Source organism: Eubalaena glacialis, chromosome 6, assembly GCF_028564815.1.
Source record: "Eubalaena glacialis isolate mEubGla1 chromosome 6, mEubGla1.1.hap2.+ XY, whole genome shotgun sequence".
Classification (NCBI taxonomy): domain Eukaryota; kingdom Metazoa; phylum Chordata; class Mammalia; order Artiodactyla; family Balaenidae; genus Eubalaena; species Eubalaena glacialis.
Window position 1 is genome coordinate 67,525,942 of NC_083721.1, and position 23,626 is coordinate 67,549,567.

At 45.3% G+C, this 23,626-nt stretch overlaps 1 protein-coding gene across 1 annotated transcript in view; it reads right to left on the reverse strand.

Annotated features, from left to right (window-relative positions):
- The window catches only part of FSTL1 (follistatin like 1), a 50,288-nt gene that overhangs the window by 10,206 nt on the left and 16,456 nt on the right, over positions 1–23,626 (reverse strand). The window contains exons 3-6 of the mRNA XM_061194208.1: positions 7,010–7,114; positions 4,338–4,467; positions 3,471–3,503; positions 2,055–2,185 (exon numbers count right to left, since the gene is read on the reverse strand). Of these exons, the coding sequence (XP_061050191.1) occupies positions 2,055–2,185; positions 3,471–3,503; positions 4,338–4,467; positions 7,010–7,114 (399 nt within the window). The remainder of the gene's footprint in view (positions 1–2,054; positions 2,186–3,470; positions 3,504–4,337; positions 4,468–7,009; positions 7,115–23,626) is intronic.

Here is a 23,626-nt window from a genome sequence, read left to right on the forward strand (position 1 = left end):
CTGGCCACCAAGAATTCAGGGTGTGTGTGTGTGTGTGACACGGTCATAAAAGGCTCTTTCTACCCGGTCTTCCCCTCTTCACTCTGTTATGCTTTTGTCTAAAAATTGTGACTGAATCACCAGTTGAGATGAGAGTCTGATTCTGGTCTTATCCAAATTCCGATTAGATTTGTTTTGCAACTGATTTTGATGTAAGGAATGCCAACTGGGCTGGAGGGCAATTCACTAGTTCAGAAACAGTCTCTGTGAGATACTGATCTCTCAGCGACAGGCAGCTGTCTGCCTAGTGGGAAGAAGCCTCCCTTTGAAGATTGCACCATATGGTTCTTTGATAATCATCAACAAGTAGATAGTGAAAACCCTGTTTTCTCGGAAGACAGGGAAGAGCGAGCATTTGTTTGTCAGTCAGGAGTAAGCTTTCTTGGTTAGCATGAGAATGCCCTAGAGAAAAGCTACTTTCTCAAGGGGCCTTGCAGTGTTTAGATGGGAGCCTATTAGAGAGAGTTATTGCCAGAGGAGGTGGCGATGTGTGGAGGGGGTGTGTGGCCCTGGTCCTTGAGAATCAAATTAACAGCAGCTGCCAGCGATGCCCAAGGCAGGGTGCCATCAAGGGGCCACCACGAACAGTTACAAGGTCCCAGGAGGTCTCCTGGAAAGAGCGTCCTGGGCCCCATGGCTCCTGGGCTGTCATGACCATGGCAAAGTCACTGCTCACGACTGACCGAGCAGGTGCTGCTCACTTGGCTTTCGAAAAATCATTTTAAGTTACCTTCTGCTCCTGTCCAACTCTCCTGGCCCCTTTCTGTAGACAAGGAAACACCCCTGCCCCCAGGGCTCCCTACTGTGGGAGTGGTTGAGAGAGAAGACAGAGTGAGGGCTGTGCTTTCTCTTCTCAAACACTTGGAATCCAGAGAGATTTACTTTCTGTCACAGAGAGAAACTTCTACCTAAAGACGGTAACGCAAATGAAGTCCTAAATGACCAATATCCTATTTCAACCCAACCTGGTATGTTTCCATCTGTGGGGTCCATGATGCCAGTTAGAAAGAGGAAGCCACAGACTAGGCAGGTGTTGACCACATTCAGTGGCCACAGAGGTGCCAAGAAGTCCCTTGTGTGTGTGCGTTGCCCCTGAGTCCAGGCTGGCTAGGCCTGTGACACACCCTGGGGGCATGTGAGGGCATCCGTCTGGGGATGAGCCTCCAAGGGCATCTACCCAGAGATGTGTGTGTCTGTAAGTGAGGGGGGCTTTTGCGGGCACCTGAACGTGTGTGTAGGATGTGTCTCTGTGTGGCATGCACATCTCTGTATGTGGTGTGTGTATGTCTGTGTTTCTGTGTGTGGTATGTTTATCTGAGTGTGATGTACCTATGTGTGCGACTATGTCCTTATCAGTCAGCAGGAAGAGCGCCCTTAACTGCTTCCTCCAACAACTGTCTCAAGCTCTCCGAAAGATCTCCACATCATGGCAGCCCTACTCATTGCTAAATACTATTTCCTCCCCCGTTTTCCTCTTTGAAAGCAGCATCTCTCCTCCCTCCAACTGGAACGATCTGTCTCTTCAACTAAACACAATGGGAACAGCAATATCTAGGTTCAGGAAGAATTCTGGACCCATGAAATACCAGTCCATTGACTCTCCTCAGATGAAAAGAAACTCTGCAGGCCATGGATGGCCAAGTTAAAGACTTAGAGAAAAGCCAAACTGGGCGGGAAAGAGGCTGAAGTCTGGGTCTGGGTATTGGCAGGCAGCTCTACAAGGTGTCATATGGAGGATGGGGATACAGCCTGGCCATATTTTTCATGGACAGGCTCTCCAAGACCTTTGTGGCTTTAATTGCCCAAAGGGAGCAGCCCATGTGTGTTAGATCCCAAAGGCTGGACTCCTGGAGTCCCACTGTCTGTCACAGCTTCATGGAATGATCTATGAAGAAACTCATGGACTCTATGCAGGTTTATATTTCCTTGTGGTCTGGGAAGATGTGATCAGGTAATGGGAGAGGAAGTCTCCCTTTCTCCGGGCTGAATGGTCTTTGACTCCAACTCTGGATTACCTTAAAGTACTTGTCTAGGATTTCACTGTAGTTGCTGCCTTTAGAGAACCAGCCGTCTGGGATGATCTCCGCTTCCAGCCACTGAATGATGCGACGCCGGAGTTCATCGCGGTTGGACTGATAGCAAACGACTGCAGGAAAGGGGAGGGAGGCCAGCCGAGCAGTGAGGACCCCAATGTCACCCAGCACCCCGTACGTGGGGACTCAGTGCCCAGGAGTCTGCATGTGTCATCTCACTGAATTCTCACAGCAATCCAGGGAAACAGGATTATCACACACATTTACAGAGGAGTCAGCCCAGGGTACACACTAGAAAGTATCTAACCCAGGATTCAAGCTCATGTCTAAAAATATAAAGTTCGAGAATGCTGAAACAGAGATTATGTTGCTAAGGTGAGAAAAAAGAAAGAAAAATAAAGGACATTTTCATTAACTTTAGGAAGCTGAGGGGGAAAAACATCAATCAATCAATAGAACAGCTCTCTTGGCTCAAAGATGAGCTGAAATAATAAACGAATAAGTGAGAACATTACAATTCTTTATGCACTGGATTTCTGATTCTTTCTATATAGCTTTTCCTCTCTCCCACTTAAAAGCTTATCCCACTTAAAATTTTATCCTTTATTATGAACAACAGAAAATGAGGCCAAGGAAGGGCATGTTGAAGCCCTGCTCTGGACAGCTGTTCATTGTAAGCCACATGGCAACGACAGGTGGGGCTGAGAGTCCAGTGGATGGGGAAGCAGAGAAGGGAAAGCCTTGGCAAAAGGGAATTCCTGGAGGCAACACATGTTGGGATGTGAAAAGGGCACTGAGCCAGGGAAATGAAACTATGGGCACTTTCCCCCACTCTGCCACTTCCTAGCTGTGTGACTCAGGGAAACTCACTTAACTTCTCTGAGCCTAGATTTCCTCATCTATAAGGTAATTATAGTAAAAGCTACTTCACAAGGTTATTGTGAGGATCTAAGGAAAAGTGTATGCTAAAGGAGTCTGGTAACTATAAATCATGAGGAAATTTTAAATTTGTATTCATAGAAAACCATGGAAAGAGTCTCACTGTCATTTCCAATCACCTCTTTCAAAAAGAGTTGTCCTGTCTGATTCTCCTTGTCCTGTGACACCCGCAGGTCTCACAGAGCACTGACGGAGGGACTTGGTGGCTTTCCCATCCTTGCAGTTCAATCATTACTCAGCAAAAATGGAAAACACAGCCAACATTCTGACCCAACCAGCCGCTTCCCGTGACAAGCACAAAAAAATGCAGTTTTGCAGCTTTTGTGAGCTATGTTGAGGAGCGACCAGTTCTGGGTCACAAGTTCTGACACACTGAAGATCTTGTGAGCTTTGGCAGGGATTGTGGAACATGGAATTTCCTCCCTAAGGTGCACACTGTAGAAAAAAACAGGCACTCACCTGGGCTGGCAGATGGACTTACAGATTTCTTCTCTGAAAGACAAAAGGAGAAAATGCATAATGCAAAGTGAAGAAAAAAGAAATTTCTGTGTATTGCTAGGATTAAAACTGCCCACATTAAGGGGGCCACTTATATCTTTCCACCACTTCGTCTTGAGTCCTTGTATCCTCTCCTTCCAGGTCCCACGTTTGGGGATCTTTGCTTCCCTTCTTTGTTTGACATTTTGAGGCCACTGAGTTACCCTCCTGATCTCACACCTCCTACTGTTAGCTTGCGGGGCGGCGGTGCCGCTGGGAATTTGAGAATTCATACAGAATCATTATGGACAAAGAAATGGAGACCAACATGTGGGAAACAGCTTCTTATTTCTCCAAGGAAGTTCAAGGCTGGCCAGGCGGCTGGTGTCTAATTAGCAACAAGCTTGGGACCCCTTCCCTCTTACCATAATAGCAATGGTTTGAGTGTGAATTAGAGGAAATATAATATTATCAGGGCTGAGAGGTGCCCAAATTTAAAAAGCATAGGATATGTGAAATTTATCTGCTTTCTAAAAAGGTACAGAATTCAGTTAAATACTACCATATTATTGACTGTTGATGTGGTTCCCTATCCACTATCCATCTCCACACAGCGCTGGAAGCCACGTTGGGAATCTGATGCAGGAAGCACAGGGTAGAGGCCTGGGCCACCCAGGGCAAACCCAGCAGGCTCATGAGCACCAAGGAGATTCCTCTCCAAGCAACTGGGTGGTCTCCACAGCTTTGGGCACTATGCTCAGGGTGGAAAGGACTCCAGGAAGCCAGGCCACACTGCTCCGTTCCCTGGCTCCCCAGCTGGAGCTGTGATGTGATGACAGCACTCTTTACCTTTGCAGTGTCCATCGTAATCGACCTGGATTTTGGATCCAGTGAGGCAGGCATCTCTATGCAGCTCGCAGTGGTTGAGGTAGGTCTTGCTGTTGCTGCCACACACAGGCCTCTTGTGAGGTTTGCATTGCTGAAACAGACCGCGGAGGACGTTGGTGCAGTTAGGGCTGAGTTTGTGTGTGCACGTGCACACACACACACACGCACACGCACACGTACACGCACGCACACGCACACAGAGCCATCTTGTGACGGGAGTCCCCACCAGCAGAGATGCCTTCTATCCTGCCAGGGCAACAGGGAGCCTCAGCTCTGGCATCAGTGACCCTACCCCACTCATTGTTGGAGGGACCACATCACCTTGCAGCCCCTCGTGGTGCTCTGTGCTGATCCTGGCCCAGGGTCATCTCTTCTACTCAATGAAAAGAAATAAATCCCCCCTACTCCAACCCTATCAAATTAGCAGGAAGGGCATTTTATTCGAAGTCAGGAATCTGGATTATCTATCACTTTATCACTTTGTAGAAAGTCAATCAATGTCTCTGGATGATCTAAGATCCCTTAAAATTCCAACATTCTACGACACAAAACAGCCAGAGCTGGGAATGTGGAGAGACTGAAAGGCAGGCACATACAGCTCCCTACCCCCATCACCCCAATTCTTCACTTATTTCAGGGTCTAGCTACAAGAATCTTTGCTCTCTTGCTTTATTTAATATTTTGTTTTTCTCCTAATCTCACAACAGTTGCTGTGAGGCAGGGGCAGGGGGTGCCTGGGTCTTTGTGAAGTACTAGTTAGTAAATGAACTAAGGTTCACTTGGCAACCTGATTCTACTTTGGCTATACTATATAAAGTGCCATTGTGACAAGCAAGCTCAATTTCTTTAGACTTCCATGATTTTTTTTGGTTTCTTTTAAATTTATTTTATTTATTTATTTATTATTTTTGGCTGCGCGCGGGCTTTCTCTAGTTGCAGTGAGCAGGGGCTACTCTTCATTGCGGTGCACGGGCTTCTCATTGAGGTGGCTTCTCTTGTTGTGGAGCACGGGCTCTAGGTGGGCGGGCTTCAGTAGTTGTGGCACGTGGGCTCAGCAGTTGTGATTCGTGGGCTCTAGAGTGCAGGCTCAGTATCTGTCGTACATGAGCTTAGTTGCTCCGCGGCATGTGGGATCTTCCCGGACCAGGGCTCGAACACGTGTCCCCTGCATTGGCAGGAGGATTCTTAACCACTGCGCCACCAGGGAAGCCCGAGACTTCCATGGTTTTTGAAAGGGGTAAGGGGGAAGCAAGTTCTGCTCAGACCTAATAAAGGCACTAAAGCAAAAAAGAGTAGCTGTGGTAAAAGAACACAGAACCCTGGAACTGGAAAGTAGCCCAACCTTTCCAACTTATAGACCAGAAAACCAAAGCCCAGAAAGACAACTTTTTTTAACCAATACTTATCACTGGGTTCTTACCATGTGCTGGCCCTGAGCAAAGCCAAACATGGTCTGTCTTTATGGCATCCAGTGGCAACTAATTTGTTTAAAATCACACAATGATATGTGGTCGAGCTGAGGCTAGACACCAGGTTTCTGGACCCTAAATGGCCACGTAGTGGCCAGGAACACCACTAGTGAGGACCTTTCACAGTCCCCAGAAGATTTGGTTTGCAAGTTTCTAAGTTGAGGGACTTCCTTTCTGGGACAATGGGTCAAGATCCTTCAACAGGGGACTAAGGTGGGTGTATTTACTTGTAGAATTACAGATGAATTTCCAGTCTTGGGTTCATTTGACAGAAAGGGGGAAAAAAGGGCACACATCCAGGCTATTTATGTTTGCCAAGAGTGAGAATCCTGCCTACAAAAGAAGTATTTCTTAAAAGGTCACTTTGTTTTTTAAACTTCATTAAAAACAAAACCAAACTTGAGAAATCTGCATTCCATCTAGTATTTTAAAATATGCATATCCTTTGACCTAGCATGCCCCAGTGGGACTCAATCCTACAGAGATAAAGCCAGCAGCATGAAAGAATATTTGTAGAAAGATGTCATTGTTTGTAGTGGTAAACAACCCATGAAACAACCTAAATGTCCATCTATAGGAAAATGATTACATAAATCTGGTTCCTGTATATCACTAAATATTGAGTTATTAAAAAATGAATTAGAACTATACATACTGACCTAGAGGGTTGCTGTTATATATTAATGAGTATAAGATACAAGTTGCATATATCTAGATCTGTCTATATTATGATCCCATTTTTGTATAAAATAGGGGGAAACCCTATATGTTTACAGTTGCATAGAAAAAAAACCCCTGTGGAACAAATATACACCAAACTGTTTACACTGGTTATTTCAGACTAATGGGATTTGAGGGTTATGGGGAAGATTATTAATTTTATGTTTGCATAAATGTCTGTACTACTTGACTTATAAAAAGCAATTGTTAATTTTGTAATTTAAAACTCTTATAAAGCTAAACATTTTTTAAAAGGAAAAATATCCCTACCTTCACATCTGATTTTTAACTTCTGAGATAAAAATTTCACTTCTCTCAGATAGACAAGGTGTGCTTTTATAAAGATGATGAAATCGTTGGCACTGCTCTGCAGACTGGTAGCTCCAGCGAGGTAACCACCCTGGCCTTGGCCACCGTCCTCTGGCTCCCACCCTCAGGACTTACCTCGATGCAGAGGCAGGTGGGCTCTCCCTTCTCTGTGACTGCACATTCCCGGCCGGCTCCACAAAACACATTGGCACAGATCTTGGATTTGCTCCTTGGTTCCTCCTAAAACACAAAATCATCAAGGAAACCCTGTCAGTGAGATGAGCCCATCTCCGGATGAGCCAATGGTGGTGATTATCTCTCAGGCTCGGTCCGTGGCCTAGAGTTGAGGCTCATGGTGCTGAAGGGTCCTGAACAGCCAGAAGTTCTGCCCAACAGCCAGCATCAGTCTTGCTGGCACTGCTCCTTCTCAGGCCCAGCTACCTAGGAATCTCTAAGATTGTTTCTCAAAGAGCAAGAGCTTCTTTCTTGCATGCTTCCTTTCTTCTAAAACGTTTATTGAGCACCCATGAAATGCCAATACTAGGCTAAGGACTGGAGATAAAAAGGCACAGTCTCCATCCTCAAGAAGCTCCATGGCTATCCAAGGAAACAGAATAAAGAGACCTCTAGAAAGCAATGAGGAAGTGTTAACAACAGGAAGGTGAGACTCAAACAAGACTTTCTGAAGATAGGATGCCTTAACTGACTCCTAAAGGATGAGAAGAGCAAGCCAGGCAGAAGCGGAAATGCTTGAGAGAAATACAGATATCTGAAGGACCAAAATCTCACTGAGCAGTGTTCAAGGCACTGCCATCTCAAAAGGCAAAAGAAGGATGGCTAAACCATTGGAAACATGGATCTGCTATTATTCGACGTGGTCTTATGCAGCCCCTGTCCATATCTGCCTCTGGCTTCAAGACCAAGAGGGCCGAAGAATCACTTGACAGACAGAACTGTTCTCAAACCACTTGTGGTCAGACATTCGTGTTCAGACGTAGGTAGCAAAACTGACAAGGCAGGGAATGGTCCCAGTCTGTGCCACTGAGAATGTGGGTGTTCACAGGCACTAATCTGTCAGTGACACAGTCCTTCCCTCCTATTAATTGGTGGCAGAAAGCTAGCCCCACCTCATCTGCCACTCAGGTCAGCAGTAGTGGAGGTTGAACGAAGGAGAATGTGATTTCTTGAGCCCTTTTCTTGACTGGATGGTCAGGCAGTCACCAGTGCCTCCAGGCTCCAGCCCACTGGGGTAGCATTGGCCGTGGAAGAACCAGCAAAGATGGCAGAGGCTGGGATGGGGTCGTGGGACTGCCTATAGTAAAGATGGGGGATGGAACCTAAGATTCCATCCTTCAGGCCATGTCTGCCGTGTCATGCAGAGAACTCACACCCACAAAGCTTGTAACTGTAAAATTCTTATACTCGGTAAATGTTTTACATCCAAGAAAAGGTCAAAGAAAGCAATAAACAAAGTGGATGTTGAAAGCTGAGAGGGTATGTCCAATACAAGTTGGTCTGCTGCCACCCGGAGGCTGCTTTGCAAACTCTAGGTTATTTTCTCTCTGAGCCAGCTTGCCGGTCATGCAGGGCTCTCATTGGTCTAGAAACCCTTGCCATGCTCACATTTCATTGGTTCACAGGCTGTTGCTAAACCCATTCTCTTTTGGATGTTGCTAAGGCGAATTCAATAAAGCTGGCAGGGAGCAAAGAAAGAGGAAGTAATTCCCAGCAGGCTGGGGGTACTGGAGAGCTGTTGTTTCCTAAACCAGGAGTGGAGATAAAATCAAGTATATTCTCCAGGCAGGGCCCTCTTGGAAACTCCCTGGGAATGGCAAGCAGCTCTAAAAATGAAGAGGAAAAGGCTATTGCTGACCAGTGTAAAAAAAAATCTCAGATAATACTACCTTCTCCTCTCCCCCTTCATGAAACAACATGCTGAGGGCTACAGACAAATATATACCCCCAGCGAGTGTGTCACGTGAGTTAAAGACACACTACTGCATAAAAAAGCATGCTCAGACATATGCCTACGCTCAAAGACACACCAGCAGACAGTCCCACAAGCCTTTACCACTTACTAGCTGTATGTCCATAATTAGTCACTTCAATTCTCTGAGCCTTGCTTTCTTCATCTGTAAAATAGGGGTAAATACCTGCCCTACCTTGTGAAGATGAAATGAGATAATATATTTGGAACTGCATCATAAACTGTAAAGCAAGCTGCTTGTTAAGTATTATTCATTTTAATGATTATAGAGTTTCCTGCAGAATAACCTGTGGCATTTACAGAGCCTCTTTTCATCTTATGCTTTTAGTGAGTATTAAAAATAAAAGCTTTTACTGATAGGTCGAACTCAACCCAAGTCATTTTTCAGAAATAATTCTCAAAAATCCATTTAAAGAAACAGATACCCTTTACATAAAATATAATGACTAATATTTGAATAGTACTATTAAAATTTACAAAGTGTTTTCATACATACAGTTTCATCTTACTGTGGACAGCCCTGCAAAAACATGCGTATTATTAACCACATTTTATAGATGAGGCAACTGAAAATGGGAAGGTCGAGTAACTTGCCCAAGGTCCCACAGCTAAAAATGAGGAGCTAGGATTCCAACCCAGATCTTCAGACAATAGATGACTAAGCTCCTATTTATAAATGCCTGGCGCCCTGCTAAGTGATTTTCATTTTACAGGATCTTATTTAAGCTCTACGACAACACCATAAATCAGACATCATAACTATCCCCATTTTATAGATGAGGGAACTGAGCCTTAAGAGGTTACATAAGTAGAAAGTGGCAGAGCTAGGATTCTACCCAACCAAAGGGAAAACTATTCTTTTATACTTGATTTATTTTCATATCTATAAGATTGAAGATTCAGGAAATTATGATGGGGATTTGATTTGCATAATTAGCAAATGTCAGGAGAAAGTGCTTAAGGGTATGACAGAGTTAGATTTGATGTCTACCTCCCACCTCTGCTCCTTACTTGCCATGGTTGTGGGCAAGGTACTCTCTTTAAACCTCAGTTTCTAGTGTGTAAAATGGGAACACTAATCCCTATGAGGACTGTGGGAGGGTTATATGAGAGGTACTGCATGCGGCAGAGTGCCTGCCACACAACAGGAAGCGGCCGTTATTACAGTGGGCAACTGATTTTCATACAATTTTCCCACCGAGATGCTGTCATCACCTTGGGCTGTCAAGTCCCCAACCATCCTTCCTTACACTGAATGATAACACTGAGAGCAGCACTGACCGAATGGAAAAAACCAAGGGCCTAACAACCCTGTTATCGTGTTTGAAGACCACAGAGAAATGCTAGCTAAACAGCATTCTTCTTTGCAGGTGGCACATCTGTCAATAGGGGGCAATCTCTCTCTTTGTCTTACGGAGCTTGGAGCCGCAATGCAGAAGCGCAGCTTTGGCTTCAGCAGCTCCTCCCAGTCGAGATGTGACAAAGTGGGGTGGGAGAATGGGCGGGGGCCCTGCGGGCATCAGGACACCAAGAACTGGGGATTTGCTGACTTGGGAAAAAACATCTAACCTGAAGCCCTCACGGCACCCCAGCCCCCTATTCTGCCCATTCACAGGCGTGCTATCATGTAGAAATCAGTAAGGAAGAAAATTTTCTTTGTGTCATTGAAAGCCCTTCTCCAAGCCCTATGTTCTCTGGGAGCAGGGATGTCAGGAGCATCCCTGAGGCTCCTGAAAAGTTCCTCAGAGTGGTAGGTGGTCTTACCCATCTGCTGAGTGACTGATTCTGAGTGGGGGAGAACATCTTGAGATGGGATAAACATGGCAGGAACATGCTCAAGGCACAGGACAATGGCTGCCTGGTGTGTGAGTGGAGGAAGAGAGAGATGAGGTGGGGCTCGCAGGTGGCAGGGGGCGGGTCAGGCCAGGTGATCCAAGGGGCTCTCCATGGATATGATGCACAGTGAAGACCCTGGGAAGTTTGGGACGGGGCAGGTGACATGATGAAGGTGGTGCTTTCGAATATTGCATCTGGTCCCTTCCAGCTTGGAGATACCGACTCAAAGTGCAAGGCAGCCTGGAGAGAGGCTGGAGACAAAAACCTGCCAGGTGTAAGGCCGCAATCTTGTGGGGGGGGTGACCAGGGCCTAGGGCTAGTATTAATCGGAGCACCTACAACTGAGTGAGGCTCTTCACAGATCTCTTTGTCCTCACAACGTCTGTGTAGGTTTCCATATTTTTAGTTCCATGTAACAGATAGGGAGGAATTATAAGATTCAGAAAAGCTCTGTGATGTGCAGAGTCCACATAACTAGCGAGAGCTGAGTCAGAACTGGAACACAGGTCAGCCTGACCCCAGTCTTGATAATCCCTTATGGAGAACAGTCAAATGAGCTGCAGGGAGAGGGTACAGCTACAAGGGCTGGCACAGGGCGAGGTCACAGGCGCAGTGCAGTTCTCACAATGGAAAGAAAATTGTTTGCTTTACTACCATAACAATTTTAGGAATTAGGTCCCAAAGCTGTATGAGAATTTCATCTACGTAGAGATAACGACATTGGCATCTGAATATTCTCTGGGAGTATGAGGTCGCAGGTATATGAACCGGTAGTCTGAATATACCTGTGAGAGTGTGACTGAGTGGAGAGAGGGAGTGTATTCTGGAAGTGAGGCCACCATGATATACTGAGAAATATCAACAAAATACTTGCTCCCTATGGAGAAACATCAAGTTTCTAGCTTTATCCTTCTACATCTTCTCCCTGACTTGCTTTTATGTTGTTTTCATTATGTGTTGCAAGCCATGCTCTGGGGGTTTGGTCTCATGTTAATCTGCACAATTCAAATTCCCCTTGGTAAAAGATGACCGGGAACATTGCTGACTTTTACCAAGGAAAAACGTCCTCTCTGAGCCACTGCGTGGTGATAATTGCTGTTTGAATAGCAATTTTGACGAGTCTATAATTTTTACTATTACTTTTATTTTCAAAACCTTTTAGGATAGGCAGGCAGGGGTTACTTCTAAGGCCCCTCCAGATGTAACATCCTGTGATAAAGAAGAAATGGAGGCTCACAGCTGTATTGACTGGTCCAAGACCTCATGGGTACAGACCTGGGTCCTGGCCCAAGGTCTCCAGACTTTAATTCCAGCCCTCTTTCCACTAAACCACTTTGCCTCTCTACAAATCAAAGCTAGAAAAGGTATTGTCTTGGATCCAAGGTCTAAAAAGAAAAACAGAAATTATTTTTGCACTTGAAAAAGATCCTTTGCAAGCCATGGGAAAACCAGTCATTTGCAAAACCACCAGTAGAGGTGACAGGGTGTCTGAGTCTCTGGGTTGACCAGCACTAAGCCTGAACATAAAATATGCTTTGAATGTTTAAAAGAAGTCTTCTGAAGTAAAACAATTTCTGGAAGAACAGTGTGCTTTGGCAGGGGAGGAAGCTTATAAGCAAAGCCATAAAACTGTCAGCTTAATATACCATCATTTCACTAACGTGAACTGGGTCGGCTCTGTCCCCTCCATCCCTTTTCTCCTTCCCAACTTTCTTTTTGAAAAAAACAGCCCTACGTATGCCAAGGTGGAATTTTGGCTCCCCTTGACACTGTTCTGTGACAGAGCGGCTTTGCTGACATGAGAAAGGCTCTCCTTGCTTTGCCAGAATTAGTCATGGAAACTTCACAGGAACACCAGGGCCCCTCAGATACGCTGAGCACCAGAGCTGGGGACAAAGGAATTCACAGAACTGGGGAGAGCAGGAGACCTGGGTGGGGCACAGGCTGGGACGGCCGTTCTGGAATGGAACCCAGTAGCACAGGCCTGAGAAAGCCAGGAAAGCAAGGCCACTTCAGGACCTTGAAATATGGCTGGAGCATCATGTGACCTTGCTCAATTCTCCGATTCTTTTTCTCTGGAGAGTGTATTGCTGCGTCCTACATATTCCAGGAAAGAGGAGGAAGGAGTGACTTCTAGCGGTTGCTCTGATGCGCTTGGCAATAGGCACTGTGTTTGTCCCTCCCTCGTGGGTGCTCACAACCAATCCCTCATCTTAAGGTTTAGGCACCAGGGCCAGACCCAGGTTTTGTGTGGCCTGAAGCTTAAACAAGTTGAGGGGCCTCCCTTAAGAAAAAGAATACACAACTATGACTGCAAAATTGGGCACAGGGCTTTGGAAGTGGGCCTTACAAGTAAAAGGACCGAAACTGAATCTTAATTAGCTTCTCAGTCAATCTGACTCACCATAAACAAGAAGACTTTGAGGCCTTTAGTCTATTAGTCAGAGCCCTATTTAATATTTTATGCACACAAAGCGTATCTCAAGTAGACTAAACGCCTGCACATTTTGGCTTCCCACAGACTCACCATATTGTCTTGCCAGAGAAAAATGCTCAGTAAACGTTTTTTACATTAAATGTAATTTGGGGTTCTTCAGGTTGCTGTCAGTGTCAGTGGCCAGTGACAATGCACTCAGGATGTTTGGGGTAAGGCATGGCTAAGCTTTATGATATCAAAATAAGGGCTGTATCACTCCCAAGAGGATTAGCCTTAAGATTAAAAAAAAAAACAAAAAACCTCTATTATGGATCTGTCATTCAAGAATTATCTAATTTTTCATTGTATTAATTTCTATGTTCAGCCTCTATCATAGCTCACAGGATAGCACATTTTCTACTCATTATGTGATAATGTATGGTGTGCCTGGAAATGCCTACTTTCAAATTTCAAATGGGGCAAAGCTGTTTACCTTAACCACTGTCTTTGTTATTTTACAGATTCTGTCACATTCTCTTAAGTGCTGGCCCTGTCACACAAGGATCTACACTGCCTTCTTCATATGGAAGCCTTTTCACCTTCCCAGCTGCTCATCTGCCATCTCTGGAATGCCTCCCCCTCCATATGTTAGGACTTTTTTGAGGTGGCCCAGATACAGCATGGCAGACTGGAGGCTTGGTTTCTATATAATGGTAAGTTCAGTTTTCTGCAATGGTCTTGTCCAGTCATAGCATAAGCAAATAGCGGCATTTAGTAAGCACAGAGTTAGAAATATGTTAGGCCCTTTCACATGGACTGAAAATAATCTCACCAGGGTCTATGAGGGTGGAGTATTCATCCCCGTTGGCAGTAAGGAGGCTGTAACTGAGCTGTGCTGTGACTGAGGTAGGTAGGCATTTCTGCTCTCATGCCTTCAGGTCACGGTCCACAGCAGTGAGCTGGGTGTCTTCCTGTGGAGTGCCATGCTCTCTCCCCAACTCAGGCACATGCAGTGATGCCACTCTGACAGGGGCTACTGGGCTCCCCACTACCTGTCACTAGTCCTCAGAGTGACCCCTGGGAATTCCCAAGATAGCGTGGCAGTCTTCCTAAAGGGTGCTTTTTGTAAGTTCCCTGGTTTTACAATTTTACCCTTCAGTTTCATCAGAACCCTGAATGGAAACTTTTAAGCCAGACCACTCTCCACCCTGAATTAGTCTGTTAGGTTTGAGCATGGTATTCATTTTCTGTTTTCCAACCATCTGCCTGAGACTTGTCCATTTTAAAGGACAAAGTAGAGGGTATGGATAGTCCTCTAGTCTTCTTCAGTGAAAGCCAAAGCAAGGAGTTTAAACCTCTCAGAAAGCATATTTGATAATGCCTATAACAACAAACAAGAAGGATAACAGGGGCTTCCCTGGTGGCGCAGTGGTTAAGATTCTGCCTGCCAATGCAGGGGACACGGGTTCGAGCCCTGGTCCGGGAAGATCCCACATGCCGTGGAGCAACTAAGCCCGTGCACCATAACTACTGAGCCTGCGCTCTAGAGCCCGTGAGCCACGACTACTGAGCCCGCGTGCTACAACTACTGAAGCCTGCATGCCTAGAGCCCGTGCTCTGCAATAAGAGAAGCCACCACAATGAGAAGCCCGCGCACCGCAACGAAGAGTAGCCCCTGCTCGCCGCAACTAGAGAAAGCCTGTGCACAGCAACGAAGACCCAACGCAGCCAAAAATAAATAAATTAAATAAATAAATTTATTTAAAAGAAAAAAAAAAGGATAACAGCCTGTGACCAGCATGGTACAAGTCCTGTGGCATATACTCTAAAAGAGTACAGGATGTGGCCTCTGCCTTCACAGAAGTTTCTAACCTAGTCCAGGAGATGAAACTAACACACACAGACCAATGCAGTCCTGAAGTAAATGGGGCTGACCTTAGGAGATGGGTTTCATGGACGAGATGGGACTCGTCCTGAAGAATGGTAGGATCTGGACAGAAAATCTGTAAGTTTCTGAGCAGGAGGGTTTCAAGAACAGTTGGGTGGTGGTATATGGGAAGAAATAGGTCAGGAGGAATTGGGGGCATAAGGAAACCAGCTAGAAAGAGTCTGGGGTGATGAGTCTCATGGAAGGTAGTGACATGGATTCAGAGAAAGGAAGAAATCCAAGAGCAGTCTCTAAAGAACAAGGGGATCTGGCAACATACCAGACAGAAGAGAGGAAGGAGAAAATCCAGGGAGCTGCCAAGATCTTTGGCTTTGAGGGCCTGGAAGGCTGCTGGTGTGTCTGTCAGAGTGGAGCCCTGGGAAGAGGCTGAATGAAAGAGGGGCAGGCAATGATTAGTCAGTTATGGACATTAGTCTAAAGGGACAGTAAAACATCCCACTAAGTTGAAAATAAAGGATTGGAGGTGCACATCTGGACATCATCTGTGTAGATGATGAGAACAAATGAGCTCAGGAGGAAAGGGTGGGAATGGAGGGCTGAGGGCAACTGAGAGAAAGGGACAAGATGAGCACAGAGAGGAGCAGGAAGGAAGGCAGGTTGCCCATGGGGTCCTTGTGCAAATCAGAAAAGATGTCGTCCCCTTTGGGCAGATGCAACACCGGGCCAGGTTACAGGGCTTGGCAAGCAGAGTGCAGGTTGGATTTCAGCCCCCCTCACCTCCTTGTGTGGTGAAGAGCCTGCACAACTGTATGAGGGCTCTGAAGGCAGACCAGCCAAGAAAGCAGAGTACGCACATTCAGAAACCTGGGAGCAAAACCAGGAAGTCTAGAGAGCTCCTAGAAATGGATGATGAATGGCACTGCATGAGAAATGCTTTGGCAAACATTGGGGAGTAGGCAAAAAAAACCCCACAAAAAAACCTTTTAAACCTCTGGTAAAACCTGAATCAGTAACCCAGGGGTCAGACCAGGCAGAGGCAGTGAGGTCCTATGTAGAGAATTGGTGCAAGAGCCTGGAGAGAGGCACTGGACATATCTCTGCTTCTAACACACTGTGTGACTTAGGGCAAGGTGCTTGACCTCTCTGGGCCTCAGATTCCCCATCTATAAAACGCAAGTGTTGTTGATGATGCCAAAGTCCCTTAAACTGTTAGAATTCTCTTACCTAGTAAGCACAGGAATTTACCATTTCAGATGTTCCTGAATATCAAACTTTAATCTCCCAAGGAAACTAACCTAAACTAAACTAAAGATATTGGTTATGTATAGACCCTCTTGAGGGTGTTTCAGGGTTTTTGCTGGGCTTTGGTGGGGGAATTAAATTTGGATTTCATTGTCAAAGGATTTTCTTAAGCAATGCTTTTTCATTCCCTCCTGGATCATGGCAGAGGAAATCAGGGGAGCAGTAATGGGACCCCAACTGAGTGGCCTGATTTCACTCTTAGTTAACTGGTTGGAACCCTCTACTCCCCTAGAATGCCATTAATAACATTTTTATTCTATTTGTGTTTGCCTTGCAAGAAAAAAAAAGGAAGAAAAGAAGGGAGAGAATGGCTAAAGGAAATTCACATGAGATTCACAATTCTTCATTCCTGCCAAGAACCTGTCACTGAAGTATGTCTGGGACTGCCAGGGCTTACATTTACTCAGCATTCATGCTCTAATTATTTCCACATGTAGTTCAAGGAAAATGGTTGATTAAAGGTTAAAAAAAAAACAAAAACCCACACACCTAAGTCCCAATTCCCTCAACTAAAGAGGGGAGACAGCTCTAGGGCAGCTGTGGAAGAGTTCTGAGAGCCAGTTTTAGAAGTGTCCCCTGCAGTGCTGGCCACATCTGGACCAACATCCCCACACATTCCCGGCACTCCTTCCCGAGCAAGCCAACCCTCCACCTCCCCAGGCTTCCCAAGCCCTGAACAAAAGAGAATTCACATTCTTTGGACTTCTGAGTGGAATATAGGATTTATTCCCCTGCTTTGGTGGAAGGCAGAAGAGATAGGAATACAGGCTAAGAGCTACAAGTTCTCCTCACCAGCCCTTTTGGCCTGGGCTCTTCTCAATTTAGGTAGCTCCTGATATCACATAACTCCTAAGGAAGGAATCCAAAGTGGCAGAGAACTTGGGTACCTTCCCTGATCTGGGGAATAACCATCTGTGGCTCCTTTCCATCATCCCAGTTTGCACATGGCTCTCCCTAAAACTGAAAGGCAAACCACTACTCTCCAAGGTGGTTCACATGACCTGGCACCAATGCCAACACTGTCATCTACTTGGCCACATTTAACCAGGTCTTTGGCACGTGGCTCAGTCTTCTTCCTCTCTTCTGGGTGACTTCATTGTTTACTTGGCCTTCTCACCTCCAGGAATCCTCATTTCTCAGGTCCTCTGGCTATAGGCACTTCAGGAGGTGTCTGTGAGTAGAGCAGGTGGCCACAGCAGACTAAAATAAAGGATATGGGGCACCTAAGGTTCTACGTTTGAAAAGAGAGCTCATTACCCTTTGAAAATGTCAACACCATGAGGTATTGTTATCTGCTTCTTTAACCTTCAGATGGGCAAAGAATGTCCCACAGGACCAGCTAAAAAAATAATGTCACCATCTGGGAAGTCTGATTTATCATCTGGATTGCCCCAATTCTTCCTGTCCTTCAAAGCTTAGCTCAATTTACACCACTCCATCCTCAGTGACTTTTTCCTTTTGATTGGTATGAATTCCTCCTTCCTTCTCTGAACTTTCATTCCTCTCTGTATGAACTCCTTTTGATCACTTTTAAAAATTTTTAATTGATTGTGCAGATTTTGTCTTCCCAGCTGAACTATAAGTTCCTAAAGGACAAGGATGATGTTTTAGAGTTCTGTCACAGGTCCTGGCATAGCACCCTGTGACACTCAGTCAACCTTTGTTGAAAGTATGAAAGGGGGACTGAACCCCGCTGCCCTAAGGACTTGCAGCAGGGGCAGAAAGCCAGCCCCTGTGCCAGCTTCCCTCCTGGGGCTGCCCCCTTCCAGGACCAGTCTTTCTGGGGAAATAGCCTCAAGACCCCACTCTTTTCCACCAGGCCATAAATATTTAGCTTGGAATTTCACTAATTAGAGATTGTCTTAGACCCACAGAAAGACATTGGGGTGTGCGTGTGTGTGTGTTTTGATGAAGTGGGCAGGAGAACAATGGGGGACTGCAATGACTTTCAGTCATGTCCCTGTTCACAATTAATGTATAACCTAGCTGATACGCTGAGGGAATGAGAATTTGGTGGAGGGAGGGAGGGTGGAAGATGAGGTGATGCGGGAATATGAGGTCCCTCAGGGAGGGCAAAATTGGGTGGGACTTGAGAGTGTAGCGTACAGGCCACCCAAGAGCAGCCCAACAAGGTGGCCTATAAAAGGGAGAAGTGGAGATGAAGAGAAGCACGTGAGAAGAGGCCAAGAGAAACTGTGAAAATGGGCTTGTTATCAAGGCAGCTGTTTTGCGTTACCTCTTCTCAGGAACCCCACCCGACACTGCGCTATGAGGTAGAAGGAAGGCAAGATGGTCAGTCTTCCTAGATGAGAAAAAGAGGCTTCTTGCCTTGTTCTACCCCTCCTCCAGTCTGAGAATATCTCTAGCCACTCCCCTCTGGCTCATCCACTAGGCTGACCTTGTAATGGGCTGGAATACACTGAAATGTGAGTTGCCAGGGCAGGGCAAAGACTTAGCTGTGCCCAAGTGATTTATTTCCCCTGGTGCTTGGGGAAAAGGAATTGTGATGTCCAACCAAGAGCTGAGACCATTTGACAGGATGGAGAGGGCAAGAGAGTGGGGGGAAAGCCAAGAAGGCAGGGTTGATGGGAACAAAATAGAACAGAGAGACCCAGAGACCCAGCATAGCAGAGCAGCCTAAGTCTCCTCTTTAAAGACATAGACAAAGCCCTGGGAATCTTTTGGGGTAGTGTAGCTGAAAAGCATCTGTCAAGTTTGCAGCATCCTGGCAATTATTCTCCAGCCCAGGGTATGCAGAAGGGGTTAAAACCCAGCAAGAAACTCTGGACTAAATGAAGTCTCCATACGTGTGGCTCTGTATGGTTCTAGGAGAAATGGACAGATGTAATTAGAAGTGCTCAGACATTGTGTTGTCATGGCAACTGCCAGACAGGGGCAGGGGGAGGGGGGCACTGGGGGAAGTAGGGGGAAAACCTGGAGTCTGAGGAATACAATCTTCCAACGAAATGCCAGAGGCAGGTGGTGGTCATCACCCTCAGGCTCCACAAGCAGGGTCTGTTTCTCTAGCCTACCCACTCCCAGACTCTTGAGGACTCTCCCTACCCAGTTCCTCCTCACTTCCCACTGCCCGGGTACATACCCAGAGCAATTCCAAATGCAAACGAAGGGCTACATTCAGATGGCATCCAAAGGAAGCTGATCCTTGGAGAAGAGTTTGTGCAGGTGATACTGTTCTCTGGGCAGTCTCTGGCCCCAGGAGCTTTCTGGATCTGAGTCTGAGGACCAGTGAAGGAAGCTGCAGGCTTAATTTATATATCACTATGGAGCCTAGCTCCTCTATGAGGGGGATGCTGGATGAATGCTGAGGGCAAGTAGGGGTATGTGAGCTTGAGTGGGGGAACATGTGCTCATAGTAGGACAATGATACATTTTATCAGCCAAACTGGGACATTTTTGAGAGTAAAAGGGGGAACTTTCAAATAGATTACTTGGACAACAGGCATAAACTGTGACACATGGTCACCTTAACTATTAGGCTGCCCAAGTGGAAAATGCTTATTTTCATTTTATAATGTGGGAATTCTTACCTGGTGTCTATGAGACCCTAGAAATCCAGCTATAGATTTTGGGACTCAGTTTTCCTAGGGCATAACCTAGGAAAGATGAAAAACCCAAAGAAAGTACTATTTTGGGCCTGAGCTGCCTCTTGTAGCTTTAATCTCCCTTGATTCAATTGTCACATGAGGATATTCATGGGGTTCTGCTGCTGCAAAGCTGGGGAACCTGGGCAGATGAGACCACTGTTACTTCAAAATCTTTGTCATTACAAATCCTTCTAACAACTTCTCTAAAGAGACAATCATTCATTTCATGCATCGTTGCCAAAGGGAGATGGTTCTCAATGACTTTACGGCAATAATGTGGTCAATGGAGTGGGATCATTCCACAGCAGTGAGACCTAATAAATCTCCCCCTGAAGAGGGGAGGTTTCCAAAGGTGCATTCTTAAATATTCCTTAACAACAGACCCAAAAGCAGTGGCTCAGGGAATCCTCTGGTCACAAAACCCAGGGAAAGGTCAGACTCTCCCAGGGAACCAGCAGAAATGGCTGTATTTTAGGTATAATACAGCCAGCCTAGAAATTATGAGCATGTGGTCCAGCCACAACCTCAGTTACAAAATTGTAGGATGTTTAAAGGGTAAGGCCACCCAGGGTGCATCCCCTAGTATTTTCTCAGGGACTCTGGGAATCACAGCCATCTGGTCAGAGTTCCTGGCAGTTACTTAGCAATCGTGGCTGGTCGTAGCCCTCTCCTCTCAACCCTGGTTCAAGGTTGGCAGCCAATGGGGCCAATGTGCCTTATTTACCTGGACCTATACCCCGACAGGTTCTGGAAAATGGGGCTCAAAATCTCTAAGCTTAATGTAGAGCTTCCCCAAGATTTTTGGGTGGCATTTACGACCCTTAATCATCAATTAACACTGCTGCTCTCTGCTGGGCAGGAGTGTCAGGAAATTCCAGCACCCACTGCATGTTTCCTGGGTTTTAAAAGTCCAGTTTAGAGGAATGTTAATCTTTCTGGAACAAATTAAGAATTACATACAATCAATCCTTTTGAAAAAAGCTACACTCCAAACACAATTTAATCTGCACTTCCTTATCATTGTCCAGAGTGGAATTGGACAAAACCTATTTTGGAGAAAGTCAGCAAAATATGGAATAATCAAGCAACCAAATACCAAACATCATGCTAGATGCTAGGGACTCAAGGAACAATAATGCCTAGTCCATGTCCCTAAGCTGGTGACAGTTTAGATGAGAAGATGGAATTCTAAATAACAGAACAACACAATCTAATAAGAGCTAACTCAAGACAATGTGTGGCTAAATGCAACATATGGTTAGGTGACAACTGTCTAGAGCAGTGCTGTCCAATAGAAATATAACACCAGGCTCATAAATGAGTTAAAATTTTCTAGTAGCCATATTTTAAAAAGCCAAATGAAACAGATAAAATTATTTTAATAATTTGTTTTATTAAGCCAATATAGCCAAAAGATTACCATTTCAGCATGTAATAAGTATTAATGAGACATTTTACACCCTTTTTTTCATACTAAGTCTTTGAAATCCGGCATATATTTTATACTTACAGCACATCTTAATGGGACTGGCCATATTTCAAGTGCTCAAGAGCCACCTGTGGCTAGTGGCTTTTCCTACTGAACAGCACAGTTCTAAACAGTAAGTTCTGAGTTCTGACACATTACTGAGAGCTGAATCAAGGAGGAGAGTTTAGATAGAAAGATTAAGACTTTAACTGGGAATGTTTCAGAAGTGGTGTGTATTATAGAAGTCAACAGATATTATCTGATCACATGGGGAAGGCAGCATGCTGGGCTGCGTCTGAGACCAGGAAACTGAAAGAATACCTAGTCCTTTGAAAATGGACAGGCATCGTGGGCGCTTAAGCGTAATTCTGACTCAGCTTTCAATGCCTGTGGACAAGGCACTTCACCCTTCTGGTCTCCTCTATAAGGAAGATAAAATGTTTGCTACCTCCTATTTTAGGACTGTACGGCTTATCTCATGAAACAGTGTTAAAGGGCTAATTAAACTACATATTTTGAGCCTTAACTACTTAAATCCGCTTTTTTTTTTTTTTTTTGCATAGAAGTCCATGGACAACTTTCACAATGAGGTAGATATTTCTCAAAACTCTTTTTTTCATTTTTCCGCTCTACTGATATACTTGCTCTGTTGCCGTCAGCTTTCAATAATATCACACACACACACACACTTTTAGTGCCTTGAGATTAAAGTCAATGAAAACATGCACATTCTATTCTTCTTGAGATATTCCTGCCTTGCGTTCTTTCCTTGGAGCAGTTGGGAAGCCACAGCTTGGGGGGAAGGAGCGGCAAAACCTACTCGTGCTGGCCAATCAGGCCTTAGCTGACAGGAGGCCCACTAGTGAGAATGTGCCAGGTACCCTGCTCCATTGTAGCAAACTCCCTATTTTTGCAGAGATTAAAATCCTGTGAGACCCTTAAGCTATACCAACAATGCACAAAGACCTCCTTTTCTGTTCATTTTGTTTTCCCTAAGGACTGCATTAGAAACTCTACCCCAAACCCACTAGCTTAGTAACTACACACAGATTATCATTTGTGGTAAAAACATTCCCAAGTATTATGTGGCGGTAAAGTTCTTAAAGCTCTGTTCGCCTTCATTTTTAACTGACTGAACACGAGAGAAATGCCACACACTGAACTGACTTCACTGAAAAGTGGAGTAAGATGCGGCGGAAGTCGGGAACGTGGTCTGTGGGTCAACGGCAGGAGAGCTTAGAGAGTAAAACTGCAGATAAGGGGGTGGTCTGTTCCCTGGGACTGCACTCACCACTGGTCACTATGCCTCTGGTGGAACTTTCCCCAGGAGAGAAGACCTCTCTGAGATCTAATGTGGAAATCCAGAGACATTGTTTTACCCATACTGGGGACATCACAGGTGCCATTCAAATGAAACAGAAGAAAGAACAAAAGCAGAAAGCATCCCCAAAAGTAAAGGTCTCAGCAAATGGTGAGGTCAAAAGACAAACTGACCAGAGGCCTTCGGGCAAAGAATCACGGATAACAGAATTTAATGCTTTATTTTACATTACTTGGGACATTTGCTTACTCTGGGAATGAGGCCCAGTTAAATCAGAATTGCTGATCATGGAAAGAAAGAATAAAAATGTTTACTATTCAGCTAGTGTCTGTGTAAATTCCAACTTTACCTGGAGCTGAGAGAATCAGAATCCAGGTTTCAGACTAAGCAAGCCGAGCATTACTACCATGTCCAAGGTTAAGCAAAGTGTTGATGAACACGTGCTATCAACCACCTTCCCAGGCGCACAATATACTTGCAGAATCTGGCACAGAAATGATTGAGGTGGGCAGGATACTATGCATCTTCTCATACTGCAGATGAGATATTTGAGTGCATTGATCAATACATTTGGCCAGTGGATTAATTTCACACATTACTTACTGAGCACCTACTATATGCTAAGCTCAGTTCTAGGTGCTGTGGATTCATTGGTAAAGGAGAAAGAAGGGCTCTGTCCTGAAGGAGTACATATTCTAGAGGGAGGACAGTGAGTAAACACAAATAACAAGATCATTTCAGATTGTGATGAATGTTTACAAGAATATAGAGCATGTTTGACAGAGAAATCTGGGAGAGAGGTCACCACTTAGATCGAGTGGTTAGGAAACACTCTTTTGAGCTGAGACCTGAGGGATGAATGGAGCAGTTCAGACAGAAGGAAAGTGTGAAGGTTCTGAAGCAGGGTGGAATTTGTCATGTTCCTGGAC